The sequence below is a fragment of the Excalfactoria chinensis genome, chromosome 3, assembly GCF_039878825.1.
Source record: "Excalfactoria chinensis isolate bCotChi1 chromosome 3, bCotChi1.hap2, whole genome shotgun sequence".
In the NCBI taxonomy this organism is placed as follows: Eukaryota; Metazoa; Chordata; class Aves; order Galliformes; family Phasianidae; genus Excalfactoria; species Excalfactoria chinensis.
Window position 1 is genome coordinate 49,532,173 of NC_092827.1, and position 17,511 is coordinate 49,549,683.

At 37.5% G+C, this 17,511-nt stretch overlaps 1 protein-coding gene across 15 annotated transcripts in view; it reads right to left on the bottom strand.

Annotated features, from left to right (window-relative positions):
- The window catches only part of PTPRK (protein tyrosine phosphatase receptor type K), a 384,844-nt gene that overhangs the window by 147,350 nt on the left and 219,983 nt on the right, over positions 1-17,511 (bottom strand). For all 15 annotated transcript variants that reach the window (XM_072333871.1, XM_072333868.1, XM_072333872.1 and 12 more), the window contains exon 7: positions 13,900-14,193. In XM_072333871.1, the coding sequence (XP_072189972.1) occupies positions 13,900-14,193 (294 nt within the window). The remainder of the gene's footprint in view (positions 1-13,899; positions 14,194-17,511) is intronic.

Here is a 17,511-nt window from a genome sequence, read left to right on the forward strand (position 1 = left end):
ATATTCAAACTAGATGGCGAAGGCCTATCAGGGAACACACATTACTGATAGCTACAGGAAAAAATAAATAAATAAATAAATGTGTGTATTACTGCATGAGTCCTCACGTACGTTTTGTACAGAAAATACCACGATGCAGCAGATATTTATCAGAAAACAGTCCTGGAAAGCTTGCCTGGGCAGGAAGCTACTGACATTTGTCATAACAGCAGCTTCAGAACTTTGTTCAATTCAGTACTTGCTATGGTACTGTGGTACTAAGATTTGTACTAAGATACTATATTGCTAATTTAAAACTGAAGAGAACAAAACCACAGAAACATGCATAATCCATAGAAATAAAGCTCTGACAAAAGTGGTTCAAGTTATGGGTAAGATTCTGGTGTTTTAAAATGTTGCTTATATTTGATTCAGACCAAGTATTTTGAATTTACAGATCCTTCAAATATAGGAATAGTAGTTTGTTCCACCAGGCCGTTAAGAAAAAGCAACAAGCTGCTGTAGGGCATTATCTCTGGAGGGCAATTGTTTTTTTCTTATCCCATCTTTTATGTACTGCAAAGAAAAGTAATTCCTTACTTTTCACCAATCATCTTAAATACTTATTTAACTTCCCCTACATACAGAGAAATCTAATGGTTGCAACCATAGTATTTGATACTTCATAATTAATGCAAGTTTACTGTGAAATGCACTTCATCAATAGGCAGAATATCATAACAGTGACTACTGCAACTGAAGGGTAGGATTTGACTGATACAAAAAATGTTGAGCCTTTCTACCAGGTATTGCAAAAATGTTCCTGCTGAGAAGTTTAAAAAAGTGTGAGATTCAGCCACAAAAAACAAAGCACATAGACACTGCTGGGAAGATAGGAATAATAAGGACTATCTCTCTCCAAATGATTCGAGGAATTAGCAAGTAGTTAATGGGCTCCTCAGTTCAGGTTGAAAAGCAAACTCTGAAAGAGCAGCCAATTTGAAGAAGGGCTTGACTTTTTTCTGTTCTACAATAAGGCTACCAAAGACAAAGCCTCTCTCCCCTAGCATATTCTAGACACCTCTGCAGCCAACTCCAAAGGAAAACGGATAAGAATTTCACCCTTTTCAGTCAGTATACAAAGCCCATTCAGTATATATTAGCTGAACCCCGACAGAGAAACAACTTGACAAGTCAGAAGCTGAAGCAATATGCGTCAAAGAGATTGAATTCCACCTTCATATTAGTACAGAAGACGACAGTGCATGATTATTGCTTGGAGCATGTGGTTGTTTAGGGGATAATGCTAGCACCTTAGCATTGAGAAGTAATGGAAATTGTCTGTCTTGTTCTCATTCTTTCTGAGACAGTCACTTGTGATATGTCTTGTTACACTGCCAGGTCATTTCTCTCTTCAGGCTCCTTAAATATCACCTGTCCAAGTTGACAATACATCTCTCAAACGATGACATTATGCTTTGTCCCTTGCTAAATAGCTAGACACTCTCTTTACAAAGCACAAAAAGTTACACTTTTCTTGCAGAAATTAAAACATTACAGGGCAAGCACTGTGCTAGTGCTGTGCTTCCTCAAACAGTGCTTCCTCAAACAGTGCAGGGATGCTCAGCCCCCTCCATTCAAGAGTCTTACCCAGCAGCCCAGCTTTGCAGACTCCTTTATGCTCTTACTCCTTATGAAGACTACTCCTGGAAAGGTTAAATTCAAAAGGGTGGGTTCATATATTAAAATCTTAAACAAACAAGAAAAGAAAATATAATGACCTTCACAGACTTTTAAATACCATCATTCCATCATTTGACCAAGAGGAACTCACTGTTATATAAGCTGCACTGTTTTGAGTAACTCATTTTTTCTCACCAACAATTATTCTGTACAGAAGACAACTCAGCAAATTGCAGACCTTTAACACCTGAGACAAAAAGGGTTTCTTCCAGGAGCTGGTAGCACAATAACTTAACCTCACCTCAAGCCCGTACAAGACTGAGTAAGGCGAAGTATGAAACACTGAAAGAAGGATGGTGAGGAGTGAGGATAGCAGTAGTGATTTTAAAACAGATTTTCTGTATCCAAGCTTGAAACACAATATTATAAAGGTAGTAACTACTTTCTGTTGTTTGATTGTTTTCATAGCTGCTCCTTATTACAACGGCTGCAAATTTGTTTCTAATACTGGGTAACTGTCTATCACAGGCCGAAGGAAGCATGCCTAGTAGCTGAGAGCTGTTCAACAGGACTGGAAGTAAGGGATGGATGCTCTTCAAAGGCTGAAAAAGCATACACATGGGCACACATTTTTACTCTGAGATAACAGATGGAATCTCCAATAGATTAATGTAGGTGAATGAAGCACGTAACGGGACATTTTCTGATTTATGCCTGTCCATAAAGCAGATTTTCAGACTGAAGTCAATAGAGAGAACAGCTTCCATCACAGTACCTGATTGGTGTGTGCTGTAGTGGCTTAGCTGGAACTCCACACCTTGGAACCAAAAGCAAATGTATTTTCAAGTGATCTTTAAATCACCTAGAGTCAGACTCTCACCTTAAACTTGCAAATCCCTTCTTAAACACTGAGGCAGTAAGCTGATTTGTGAAGGCAATATTGAAGCATGGTAGCACTTCTGTGCTTGCTGCTGAAATCAGATCAAATTATCACAGGGAAAAAAAACAGTAAGTTTGAGAAGTGACCTTATTTAAAGCACACAATAACTAGTAAATTCAAGACTAAATAATTCACAGTAACACATAAAGATCATGGCTGTGTATGTCTGTTGATTTCTATATGATGTTACTATTGTGAACATTTTTTTCCCTCATTCTATAAACAACAGATATCTGCTCTGAATACGCCCAGCACTGAAGTGACAATGAAAAATGTCGACCATCTTAACTTGTCTTTCAAATACACAGGGACTATCTTTCCCTACACATTATTTGTTATATCTGAAAATCTTTTTTCTCGTTTCTTTTCTGCGTAGATTCTTATGCACTGGATGATCTATGAGCTTTCTACAAGCACATAACACTATGGGAAAAACTTCTAGGACATATTATTCATTCTCTCATCCATTCCTTAAGACAGAAGCGTTGGTGATTTTACTTCTAACTTTAAAATCTGTTTCAAAGCTGAAGAGAAGGAAGATGAAGGCTTGGGAGGGTTCCCAAAAAGCTGAGAGACACAGAAAGAAAACATGGCAATGGTAAGCTAAGAAGTCTCAGAGGTGAAGAGGCATACACACACACATAAAGAACACTTTTAACTACCAGGATCCTTAATTATGTCCATTCAGAGAATAACACAGAAGTGATAGAACAGCCAATATATATATATATATATACACATTTCAGGCATAAATTGATTTCCACTCATTTCTATACAATATTGCTGTTCCATTTTTCCCTTACTCCCCACTGCATCCCATAGTTAAGGGTGGATTGGGCATGGACAGAGATATGCTGGTTACAATAAGAACAGAATGTAGAACATTTTTTTGTCATGGAGGTTCTCCCCCTCTACAGGACCAGAAAAATGCATCAGTAAGAAAAAAATTCACTGAATGAATAAGAATTTATTCTGCATATTATTAACCTCCATTATACTAAAATCCAATCACATTACGTATCTGTGGAAGGTCTAGATCTCATTACAACAAACACAATAAAATTAAGAGAAGTGTTTGCTCTGAAAAAATCACAAGGTAAATGAACTTAACAGAAATTGCTGGTGAAACATGCATATTGAGCCCACTTTCCAAGTAGCACTGGGACACAATGCCAAAGGTGACAAAATAGCCACAAACAGAAAGCGCGTTTGTAGAATTACAGTCCAGAGCTATCTTCCAAGGTTGTTACTTTTAAGGAAACATAATGCAATTGAAATAGTTTCCTTCTTCATAATCATTTGAAGTGCTACATATTGTAAACTGGGAATGCAGCATATCATATTTTCAGTGGGTGCTCATATTCCGACATCTCAGCCTAACTGGTAGAATTCATTTGATAGAAAGAAGAGGGCAGGATGTCAAGTGTATTTCCACCAGTCCCTCATGCTGAACATAATTCTATAAAATAAAGGTAATAAAGTAAACAAATATGAGCTTGAGGTACTGTTTTACTCAGTGTTTGAGATGTTTAATTATCCGAATGCATGTTGCCAATTTCAATTTCCAAGAGAAATTAAATAGTTTTCAGCAATTAATATAAATATAACATAAATGCATAAAATGAAATAGTTTTAAAAGGTAATGCGAGATGAAATACACTCATATACAAATGAAATAGTATGCTGTTTATTCACTAGGGTTGGAGATATCAAACAGGGAAACCTTGAGTACAGATTTCAGCCATAAGAGAAATCATTGCTTAAAATCATGCCTGCACCTATAATACCAGTATTAATTTTGGTCACATCACACTTCTTTAACAAGATTTTCTTTCAGGAATCCATTTTTCTGCCAGAATTCTTTTAGTCTGCTTCCCTAATCCTCTTGACAATAAGCTCTTATATAACACCATAATTTGATTCTACAAAACAGGACATTGCACAGATCTGGGGAGGTGGGCATAGAAAATTTGGGTTAATGGGAAACTAGTAAAGTAGGCAATTTGAAATCAATTTCAAATATGTGACTTCTAAAACTTTAAAATATTTTCCAATATTATGGAAAGGACAAGAAATTTTTCTCTGTGCCCAGCTGAGAGCTCAGTGCTCAGTGATGCCCAAATCACATCATCACCTTCACAATGACTGAGTTCTACTTCTACTGCTCTGCCGTTATGGCCCACTATATTTTTAATATATTACGTCTCACCTCCTTGAAACATAGAATAACAGCACATTAAGACAGTAACCTCATATTTTGTTCTTTCTTTGTTTTTAATCACTTTTACATTCTTTTTTGTTTGTTTGTTTGTTTGTTTTTTCCTTTTGACAGCTTATCTTCATAAGTTATGTAGAACTGTTACTGATATGGGTAGAAACGCTTATTCATTTAATCCATAAAAATGGTTTTAGATACATCAGCTAGTTCTTCTCCATTTGAGTTGATTTTATTTTGATTTCTTAATCAAAATGTTTTTTTATCAAATTACAGAAGAACAATATTGCCTTTATTAACCAAATCTGTAATCTAATTTTAAAACAAATCAAGTTATGCTGACAAGATCAGTATTCCATAAACCTGTTGACTATCTCTAACTATATTACATTCTTAATTCTTCATTAATCACCCCCTGTATTGGCAGTTCCATTACTCTGTTTAGAATTAAGGATGACAAGCTTTTAATTAATTGGGTGATCCTGATCCTTTATGTCAGTTTGTTTAGTGTTACTTTTCAAGTCATCAGGAACTTTCCAGGACTGCTCCACATTTATTTATTTATTTTTAAACAGCAAGCAAAACCAGGTAGTGCTAAGAGTCCTGACAAGCCATTTTAGAATTCTGGATCTACTAATCACCTGAAGTGCCACCATCTACTGCATAATGTGCCCTCAAGTGATTATTAAAATGGAAGCTATTTCATTATCATTCTATACAAAAGCATCATCTGGTCCAGTCTCCCTCCCAGTGCCAGCAGGAAGATTAACTGAGAAATAAAATTAAGAAAATGAAATTCACTCAGTTCTACCTCACATAGCCTAGCCTCCAATAAGGAGGAAAGAATTAAGCTACCTACACTTACAGCGAAGCAAAACTCCAAAAAACAACAACAGCAAAAACAAACAAACCCACAAAAAACTAACAGGAATTAAATGCAAAAATAAGATTCATTAGCAAATGAAGCACAAAGAATCAGTGACATTAAGAAGCAGGGCCTTTGGGAAGCCTGTCCTGGTCTAAGGATGATGTTAACCTGAACTCAGTTTAGATCTCACATTAGCATGAATGACATGATATTGCCCCAAAATGATTTTCAAAAAGAAAGACCTATGGGGGAGAGGGAAAGAATCATGAATTCATCTGGGAAATCTCACCAGCACCCCTTCCCCCAACACACACCGCTGGTATTGCTTTTCTCTTCAGCCCTTCCAAGCTGCCATCCATGTTACTTGCAGCCCTTCCTACATACTTCAAATTATTCTTCAAATAGTATCAAAATAACACTGAGAAATAGCCTGCTTCCAAAACTGCACAGTGAGGAACCGCACTGACAGGAGCAAGTCCTGAGATTTCAATTATTTTTTTTCATGCTTTATTTTTAATAGATTGAGGTCCTATAAAACTGTGTGTGTTAAAAAATTGGTTACATTAAAGTAGTTCAAAATTCTCAATCACTATGAAAGTAATACTACACTTTAAAACTTGAAAGAGCCTGATTATGAAAGCAAGCTGAAGTATAAAGCACAACAATGAATCATATTTCCAAAAAGATGCTTTTTTTTTGCTTCCCCCCCCCCCCCCCCCCCCCCAGTTGAAATTAAAAACAGAAATTTCAGTTACAGTTCTACAGTTAATAGAAACAAATAGGGTAAGATTAAATTAACCTGCAGTCATGCTCTTTGGGAATGAGCACAGACCAAGGATCTGCAGACATGAATCCCCAAACTTCAGAGAAGTTTTAATGGTTATCTAGTCTGGGCGCACCCATAGCATTTTCAAGTGCTGTAATATGAATTATTACCCACGTCCACTTTTTACAGCTGCAATTGATGCCATGGATTAATGCAATGCAATACATTTTCTTGCCACAGACAGTGCTCCTCTACAAAGCATGATCTATTGACTTGTTACTAGCATTTTGGATAAATTGCTACAGCCTCCATACCACAGCACTCTGCTCCATAAAGAGCTGCTGTGCAGCCTGAGGTGTAACCAGGGATGGCAATACCATAGGTAAGAGAAGGCAGCTCTGGCAGAGGTGACAACTGATGTCTTCCTGCTCAGCCAAGGGGAAACAGCCTGCTCCATCATATGGCTGATGGGCTTCAGTTAGTGAATGAGATTGGTTATCAACACCAGAATGTGCAGGCTGTGACTTGCCAAGGACAAGCACCATCTCTTGCTGCAGGTCCTTGGCTGATACTGTCTGCTTGAGGGAACCTCAGAGAGCATGCAAGAGAAGGCACTGCACCCAACAGTCACTTTGAGAATCATAGAATAGAATCATAGAATCACTGAGGTTGGAAAAGACCTTAAAGATCATTGAGTCCGACTGCAAGCTAACCATTCTATCCAACTCTAACAGCCCTCTGCTAAATCATGTCCCTGAGCACCGCATCCAAACAGTTTTTAAACACATCCAGGGATAGTGACTCAACCACCTCCCTGGGGAGCCTATTCCAGTGCTTAACAACCCTTTCTGTAAAGACGGTTCTCCTAATATACAACCTAAACTTACCCTGGTGCAACCTGAGGCCATTTACCCTTGTCCTGTGACCTGTCACCAGTCAGAAGAGATCAACCCTGCTCTTGCTGTAAGCAGGGCAATAAAGTTTCCCCTCAGCTTCTTTTTTCCCCAGACTAAACAGCCCCAGTTCCTTCAGTCTCTCCTCATAGGGTATATTCTCCAAGCCCTTCACAAGCCTTATTGCCATTCTTTGGACCTGTTCCAGCACCACTATGTCCCTTCAGTAATGAGGTGCCCAAAACTGATCTCAGTACTCAAGGTGTGGCCTCACCAGAGATGAGTAGAGAGGCAGGATGACTTCCCTAGTCCTGCTCACCACAGCACTCCTGATACAAGCCAGGATGCCATTGGCCTTCTATGCTACCTGGGCACACTGCTGGCTCATATTCAGCCAACTGTCCATCAGCACACCAAGGTCCCTTCCCATCAGTCAGCTTTCCAGTCACTCCTCCCCAAGCCTGTAGGGTTGCCTGGGGTTGTTGTGACCAAAGCGGGTGAAGGAGAAGTGGTTAGCCAAGCTAGAAGAGCCCACCAACTGAGGTCTGCTACCACTAATCATAGGTAAAGAGATACAAGGCGATGTAGCGATGTACTGATGAATACGTCCCTATAAAGAACTAACCATGAACAAAAGTCATAGAATCATAGAATCATAGAATTACCCAGGTTGGAAAAGGCCTTGAAGATCATCAAGTCCAACCACAGCCTAAGTCACCCCCCAGAAGAAATTTGGGGAGAATTCAGCAAAACCGCATCTTATTGTACAATCCTGGAAGAAATCTTTCGCTTAGTACAGAGAGCTTGCAGCTGCAAATACCAAAAAAGAGATACTAAGCAACACTGAATATAGCAAACACAAAAAGCTGAAAACTAATTTAGTGGAGGTCAGTGTCTGAACTTTCAGTTTAATGCCAATTCAACTGAGTCATCAGCATTGCAATCCTTTGAAAAAGTGGATACCATGCTTAATTCACACAATCTGACAGGAGCTTGGCTAGGCACTCTGCCTAGTCTCCTGCTAGGTAACTCAGCTGTGCAATAGCCCTTTCTTATGGATATAAGCATCATTAGAATTCTATATGTGACATTCGGCACAATAAGCAGAGTACAGGTTGAACATGCCAGCTGATGTTCCAAATCAGATATCTGTTCCACAGGATGCTCACTGATCAACAAGCATGCAATTCTAGTATTCAATTCCAAAAGGAATAATATTGAGTTTCTTTACTCCAAACTTTGTTTAAATACTTTTTTTTTTTTTTTTTTTTTTTTTTAAATTATTCCATCCTACATCACAGCAAACTGGTAAACCTTTAAAGAGCAGGAGACTGGTGCATTTGGAACCTGCCAGTGAGATCTTCAGTGTTTCCAATTACTAGTTGGCCAAAAGCCCAGAAACAGTCATAAGTGCCAAATACATTTTTAAAAACAACAGCAACTTATAAATATTGGTGTAATGTGGTCACTTCTGCAGTGATGAATGAAAAATATATTTTTTAAAGTATCGCATTTAAGTTATTCATCTTTGTTTATTCTAGAAAAAAATGTTCAGCTTGTAAACAGCAGAAATATTAGTAATAAAATTATAAAATTTAAGCACTCTATTTAAGCTCTACTCACAGCTGTAATGTAAATCTCTAATAATATCAGTTGTGAAGTTAAAAAGGTAAGATTTCACTTCAAACCTTAAGGTAACTGTTCTACTGTAAAGGTAGATATTCACTCTGTCCACTTAACTTCTTTGTTTTTAAATAAATGAAATTTATTGGAAATTACACATCTTTCTGTACTTTTATTAGCTTTGAAAGACTAAAATAAGAATTTAAGATGAACGGCTTCAAGATGCAAATGAACAGCCCATCTTATACACTCAGTGCCATATTTTCTAGAACCCATCTCTGATGCTGACTGTATCTGATTTCCTAAGTCCACTGCCTCCCATACCAACACATTGAGTTCTCATGCACAGCACACAGCAAAGGCTGCAAATCAAGCTCCCTGCCTTGAACGCTCCACCTTCACCCTGAAAGTGCAGAGCAGCCCAAACCTAAGCAGTGCCGTATACATCCCACATCAGCACAAACGAATTTGATTCTGATCTGCTCCTTTCACTCCCCTCATTCCAAAAATCAAATTGAATTTGCATGGAACCAGAACAACATTTTAATTCTCCAGATGGCCATGAAAAGTCGGTTTCTTAGTGTCAACATCGCAGGGGTCTTAATGTTGAAAAAATAAAAAAACCTAAGAAAATAATAAAACAACCCCTTAAGCTTACTTTTGTTTTTCAGTGTTTGCCCACATTTGCAGATGAGCACTTCACACTTGCAGGAGGGGGACAGAGAGCAGCCCAGCTCCCCGCATTTATCCATAGATGGATCTGAGGAGCACAAACTGTGCCCCTGTGTCTGTGGGCTGACTGCTACTGATAGCCAGGGCTCTGTGACTGGTAGTTGTTGCGAACAACAGTATAATAATAATAATAATAATAATAATAATAATAATAATAAGCATTAATACCTATTACAACTGCAACTCTGATAAAGCTGTAATCTTGAGTGTAAAGCTTCCTGTACATCTATTATTTAAAACTAATAGATGTAACATCTTATTAAAATCAAAACATTTGGGAAAGAAGAAAAAGCACAATAAAAATACACAGGACTTTCCCCCAGCTGCTTTACAATTCTTCACATCTTACTGAAAATCACAGCCTTGCACTAAACTTCTGTAGAGCAAGAGCGAGTAATTCTGCTGTGTACATATATTAAGCTCTGGACAGGCTGAACTGTTGACCTCCTTTGCTGCTAAAACATCAGTTAATCATAAAGCTGAGCCGTTAGCTGTTACTCAGAGCAGTAGCAAATATAGCAGAATAACTTATAACTTACAGTTGATAAAGCAGCCTAACTGGACAATTTTAGATTACAACATATTTTCTACAGCTCCCCAAAGGAAAGGCAGGGTATGCAATCACAACTCAGAGATACTACTCAAAAATAAATAAATAAATAAATAAATCAAACCACTCTCAAAACAAAATAGCCACAGAAAACTACCTTAGATTTACTTGCAATGAAAATGCTAACTTTGCCTTTGGTTTTAGAATGCTTAAGAAATGAATAATTACAGGAACAACAGCAGGCAAGAAGTGCAGGCATTGTTGCCAGCTTGGGCACACCATGAGATGCAACTGGAAGGATGTAGACTCCAGCATCAGCAGCTCCTGATAATTTCTGAACAGCACACAAGGATGCACAATGCTGTTCTCAGCACAAAGTTTGTCTGTGCTCAAAAAACGGAAGAACAAAGACTATACCTGGCTTTTAAGAAGGAGAATTATGGTTTGTTTAACATGCTTTAATGTCCCTTCAATCCTTTAATGACACTCTATTGTTTCGTACATTTCATTGCTCAGCACTATCTTTAATTGTGGATATAGGACTGCAAACTGACAAAACAGCATGCAAGTTATCTAGCAAAACATAGCCATGTAGCTTCAGCGTAGAGAAATATTACTTAGGAAATTGCAGTTAGATAAACAGGCTTCTGGAAGACTTAACTACTGAAGGAATTATCCCTTCATTAGAAAACTATTTTGTTTGGTATTATTGGAAATGTTCAGTAAGTCACTAGACAATGTTCTTGCCATGAGGAAGATGGAAAATGATGAAAATACTTAATAATAAACATGCATGTCTGATACAGAGATACAGTCATTTCTCTAATTGTTTAGAAGCAGAATACATCTCCAGCAAACCAAAAGCTAACTGATCAATAATATGTTGTTACCAAATGTCAAGAAACTCTAAATACTAAATGAATTCTGTAGAAAATCATTTTCAATCTTCATTCAAAAATAATGATAATATTTACTTAGGTATTAAATAAACAGAAGCAGAATACTAACCTATTCCTATTGATGTGACAGTGAGTTAGTTAGCTGTTACTGGTACTTGGAACATGAACACTAACAACTCATCAGATCAATGTTCACTAATGTGTGCTTTTTAATCTGTATAGAGAGCAGTCAAACTTCATGTTGAAAATTCATTTATTTCTCTCTACTTCACTTGACACTGATCAGATAATCAATTATAATTTGTTTCAGAATTTGAACTAATACCTACGCAACTTGTAGAAAGACAAAACTGACAATGAACACAGAGGGGAAGAAAAAAAGTATTTGTTTGAAAAATAAGTGATCTTGTCAGAAACAAGAATTAGGAATAATTGAAGAATTTCCAGAAACAAGATACAGCCACAGAGAATGTCATCTAATATAGCACAGTAAATCACCTGCCAGTCACAAGTAAAAAATCAGGAGGCAGAAGAGATTGCAGTGTTAGTTATTCCATTCTTAGCTTTACCTCTTCTTAAAAATCTTCTCTTCTGAAACGACCTTTTATCAGTTACCTTTTAAGAGCAAACTCTTAAAAATACAATTCATATCAGCTTGTGTTTGCAATTATCTTACAAAAGCCTTGGGATAGCACTGTGGAAAAGGAACACCTGCCCACATTTTCCAGCCAGGAGAGAAGGCAGCAGGGTGACCCGATGTACAACCTGATGCCTTGTGTGAGTCGTCTTGTGATGCTGGGCTCAGTGCTCCAGCCTCCACAAATCCCTGCTCACTCACCTGCTAGCTGAAATTGGTTAGTAGTGATATTTATTCATTTTTGCTTTTCTGGAATACAAAGAACCCATCTTACCTTCAAGATAACGGTGGAAAATCTTATTGTTATTAAAACAACATTACCATGAAAGTTCATGGTTTTTAATGGTGGGGTTTGTTTTGTTTTGATTTTTTGTTTTAAACATGATTCATTTCGGAGAGGATGAAATTAAGTTGAAAATTTACCTCAGGTCAGACTAGATGTTGGTGCCTAACTTGCAGGTTTTTAATTTATGAACTCCACAATAACATTTCCCCTTAGTTGCTTCTGAAAATGCATTGTCTCATGCAAAGCATGATCTCCTTTCTTTTCCTTTCTCATTTAAAAGCTCTTGTCTGTCACACACAGGATAAATGAAATATTTTTCAAGTGCTGGTGAAAAGGAATCCAAACATTTGGGATTTGTTCATCTTGGCTCAAACTCTTTAAAATAGAAGCTGTTTTCAAATTTCTACTGTTTCAGAAGAATGTCTAAAACAATTCAGTACCATAAATCAATGCCTACCTTTACTTAGATCTCAACAGCTGTCATCTTAACTGAGACAGACAAAAAATATCTTTTCACTTCACAGGAAAGGGAGATTAAATTATAAATAAGATAAAAAAAATTCAACAATGCCCTCAGTTTCATCTTGCTCCAGCTGCAAGCTTATTGGCTAGGGTTAAATGAAAAGTGTGCCTCAGCTTCTGATAAGATTCTGCCCAGTTTCAGAACAGACTGTCTAATTTTCAAGGGATTCATACTTACTGACCTAGTTGACTTGAAGTAATAGCTTGTGATCTAGATATTGACCCTCTTCTTCAAATAAGAGAAATGAATGGTAATAAGTGATTACATGAGAATTTGAATAGCTGTCCATCTGAGGTCTGTGACCAATGTATGAAAATAAACATTTTATCTTACATATGTCTATGTATATATGACAGTTGGAAATCTGTCACTGAAGCTCTTATTTCTTACTACTTTAATGTAATTTTGAATAGATGGTTATCAGCACCTTCACTAAATCTACCACAGTATGAATTTTCAAAATCTGTAAGTCAGGCCCTATAAATCTTGAGATTAGAAGAAAAAACCCACAATTTAAGTTTCCTTTTATTTACTTCCCAGTCTGATTCTCAAACCTCTAATTTTTCTCCTCTGCAACTATGAGAGGTAGGCATTATCTTTCTTATGAAAGCTGAGATTAAAATAACTCTAAGTAGCTTTGCAAGGAAGAGCATATAACACATGTTGGCAGTGCTTAATCTTCTTGGCGCTGGCTACGCAGAAGCACTCGAATAAAAACAGCAACACAGAAGTAGACTGCAAGAATTAGCAACACATGTTTTTGGTGGTAGTGGGTCAAAAATGGAGAAGAGAAGGCACTCCTAGTGATATTTGCACATGTACTTTATAAACTGTTAGAGATTCTAGCAGACTTTGCATATGTGTTTGCAAAAAAGGTAATGCAGGACACTGCCTTTTTGCAAAATTCTATTTGTTTAACAGATAATATTTCTATGCAAGTTCCTTTATGTTAAAGTTGATTTACAACGTGAGTGAAAGGTGAAAAAAGAGGTTGACTGTCCTCTTCAGAAATGGAAATGAGGTCTCTTTTCTTCCATGTTCCAAGTTAAGTTTTCTTAACTTTCTATCATCTCACCTGTTAACCTGCTTCCCATGGTTAGCACACATCAAGAGAGACAGTGGCCAAGTAAAGCAGTCGATGCAACATGCCCATATTCAGACAAAATTTGGATCCCTGAACAGTTTAGGATCCTCTCCATGCTAAAGAACCCTTGAGTTCTGCTACAGGTTAATTAGAAGCTAACAGACCTGCAAAACAACTACACAGATATATATATATATTTATTTTTTCTGAGCAGCACTCACCTGCACACTTGGTTCTGGTGATGAGTGGTGGTCCTGGCTGTCCGGTGCCACCTTCACCCGGTCTGGTAAGCAAGACCCGAATCTCATATTCAGTGTCTGGATCCAAGTGCCAGAGCTTGTAGGTTGGGGCATTGACAGCATGGGTTTCAGTCCAGGTCCCAGATGTCATTCGGTACTCCACTTCTTTCAAAATAATGGGTCCATCACCAATAATTGAATTTGCATTGAGCTGAATTAGCAAATACGTTGGCCCAACACCCAGCAACTGTGGAGGTGCTATTGGTCGAGGAGGCTCTGTATGGGAGACAATAAAAAAAATGTCAATGATGAAACATTAAGAAGAGGGCTCCTTCCACTGAAAAGTTTTAGGGTTTTGGTCTGCAAATATTTAAAAGCTGAAAGCAAAATCAAGCCAACATCAAGTGAAGAAGAGCTGAAGAGGATTTCATCTCAGTAGAGGCTAGTGGCACACCACTGGTATCTGATCAACATTATGTTTTCCATTTAGAAGTCTCAGATCATTCATATAATACCCTACAGCAATAATTTGAATTTCAGAAAAATAACTGCTTTTCTTTTATTGGTAGAAGCCATGTACATACTTTCCTTAAAGAAACAGTTGTAATACATCCACTAACTCTACACAGAACATTCTTAAAAATCACTGTCTCTGCAATTTATCTGAAGTCTGCCAGATGCAGTTATGGTGAAAGATACAGCTACCTATTACAGCCTTTCAGAATGTTCAGAACTGAACAAAACTGCAATCACGTATTTCACAGAATCACAGAATCATGATTTCATTATTTTACTCCAAGATAACTTACTACTGGTATAGAAATTCAAACAATAGGATGTACACTGGCTCTGTTCAAAACATCTTCCACCCCAAAATTTAAACAGCTGCTATGTGAGAAGAAAGCAACAGATCAAACAGAATGAAATCTCCTTTACCCTGAGAAACATATATGTGAAGTAGGACATTGCCTAAGAATGATTTGTGTTAAAAAAAAAAAAAAAAACAAACAACACAACAACAGTCACCAGCAACATGTACTTCTCTATTAAAATGAATCCACTGATAAACATGGAAAGTTCATCTTCATTCCAAATGTCTCATATTTTAACTAATCTATTTCAGTTAATTAGGCAACAATACTGAATTCAATGCACATACGGGTTTCACACAGCAGCAATGCGGAACTAACAACACGGCAGCTCTGAGCAGGTAAAGGGATCTCATGGCCAGTATATTAGAAAAAAAAAGACAGATCCCCAGATCCAAAGATTTTCCTCGATCTTGGCCCTTCTCACTGCCATTGTCCCTCAGCTCTCCAAACAAGAGAAAATAATATGTGGAATTATTGCACATGTTCTGCCTCCCAGGAATGACCCTACCAATGTCACTTGGAGAGCATGTGAAGAGTGATGATTGAGAAGGGCTTGCAAAAGGTCTCCATGCCTTCCTTTTCCATCCCACCCTCAACGTATGGTGAAGCTCACGCAGGAACTCCCCAGTTCCCTAGGTCCTAGTAGTGAAGATTCCCCTCAATACATGACAGTGCATTTACTAACTCTTCAACTGACTTTCCCACACTTTGCCACAAAGAGAATCCTCTCTTGCGGGCTTTTTTAGACTAGCTGCATACCAATCCACTCAGTTTGGAGACCAGGGAACCTGTGAATACAATATAATTGTCACAAGCAGAGCTCCTTTTATTCCCTTGGAGCGAAAAGGCACATGTTACAAGGTATCTAAATTCCAGCTTCAGGATATACAAAACCCTAGAAAGTATTACAATTAATTATTTACATGTTTTATTCTATTTTGTCGAGAAGAATACATATGAACTAATTCAAATCCCTAAATGCATCAAGGCTCAGAAATGCAACTGGGCTTAATGAGGGCAGTTTATTTGCTGTGAAACTAACACATTAAATGTCAAACTAATGAATTCTAAGGTCACTGTATATTACAATAGAAAACATAAATGTTGATGAGCATGAAACACCACCAACTCCGAGTTATAAACCTCTAAAACATAAAGCTGTGCTTAGAAGTATACATTTTGAATAAGAGCATGATTATTACATATAAAACCTCATATTAATGAAACTAATATACCATTGCATATTAAATTTTTATGTTAAGAGGTAAAGCGTATTCTTATATTAGCATATGCATTTTGTTTTTAAGCTCTTGAGGACAAGGAGACTTATTTATAAAGTCTCTCCCTGTTCCAATAAATTATGCATGAACTTTAATCAGTTAGCAAATGAACAAGTAATTGTTCTGCAGCATTATTAATATTCTTCATGATACAATATACTATCAGAACCAGAGGTGTGGTGCAACCAGAAATCCCAAAAGTACACTAAGTATCAACTGAACCATGCAATCCCAATATACTAGATAAACTTTTCTGATGTTACCCAATTAACTTTCTATTAATTGTTCTCATTTGTTATTCTATAACCAGATCCATCAAACGTTTCCCAATTATAATTTCAAATTATATAATTTCCTTTCTAATATACAGTAACCTGAAACTTTTATGACTTAGAAAGTTATCATTAACAATTAAAAGAAAGAACAAAGCTATTATTAATGTTTTGGCTACCATTTCCATAGCAACTATCACATATATACAATACCACTCTATCTGTGGGATATTAAATACAACACATATCCTTAGGGCAAACAGTGTTGTAGGTTTTTCACTCTAAGTTTATCTAGGAATATACAACACAGTATCAGAGTGCCTTAAAGGAGCCTGTCAACAATGGCAAATCTTTCATATGAGAAATGAAAAGAAAAAAGGAAAAAAAAAAAAAAAAAAAAAAGAGATAAAAAGAGAAAAAAAGAAAAAAAAAAAGGGGGGGGGGGGGGGGGGGGGGAAGGAGATGTGTGAGAGAGAACCCCAAGAAAAACCACACTCTCAGAACTTTAGTCTGGTTTCCAAACAACCTACAATCTTAGCTTCAGCCATAGCAAGTGAAAAGCTTAGATCAGTGGTAACGTTGCAGGAATCTGAGAACTAACAGCTCACCAGAGTCTGTTCTGCCTAATTCTGTCTAAGCTGTCTGTCTGCAGATGACCACGTGGAAAATGCATTTGGTGGCTTTCAGCCACCCACCCCAACAACAAGTTCAGGAGCCCTGGTGGGCTCCCTCTGCCCTGGTCATGGCAACCAAACCAAAGAATAAGACTCTTCAGCTCTGTCAAAAAAACACACAACACCTTCAATTATTTCGAGCAGACTTCAAAGTGTCTTGACAAGTAAGGCACAGAGCATTTCTAGTAAGCAATCTCCATTGAATACAGTTCTGTTTGTCATGGCCATAAACTTTCTTTGAGCAGTTTTAAAGTTTCTAAACAACCTTATCCAAAAAATATATTTCAACCCACAGATGATTCACTAACTTACAGAATCACAAGTATGGAAAAGATGTCCAAGATGATCCAGTCCAACCGCCCATCTACCACCAATACTGCCTACTAACCATAACTCTGAAGTCCCAGGCTGCCTGCCCCTCCAGCCCCTTGAACATGGGGTCTTACAGGGGTAAGAAGAATCCTGCAGCTCTCCCAGCTGTGTGCATGTGTCAGAA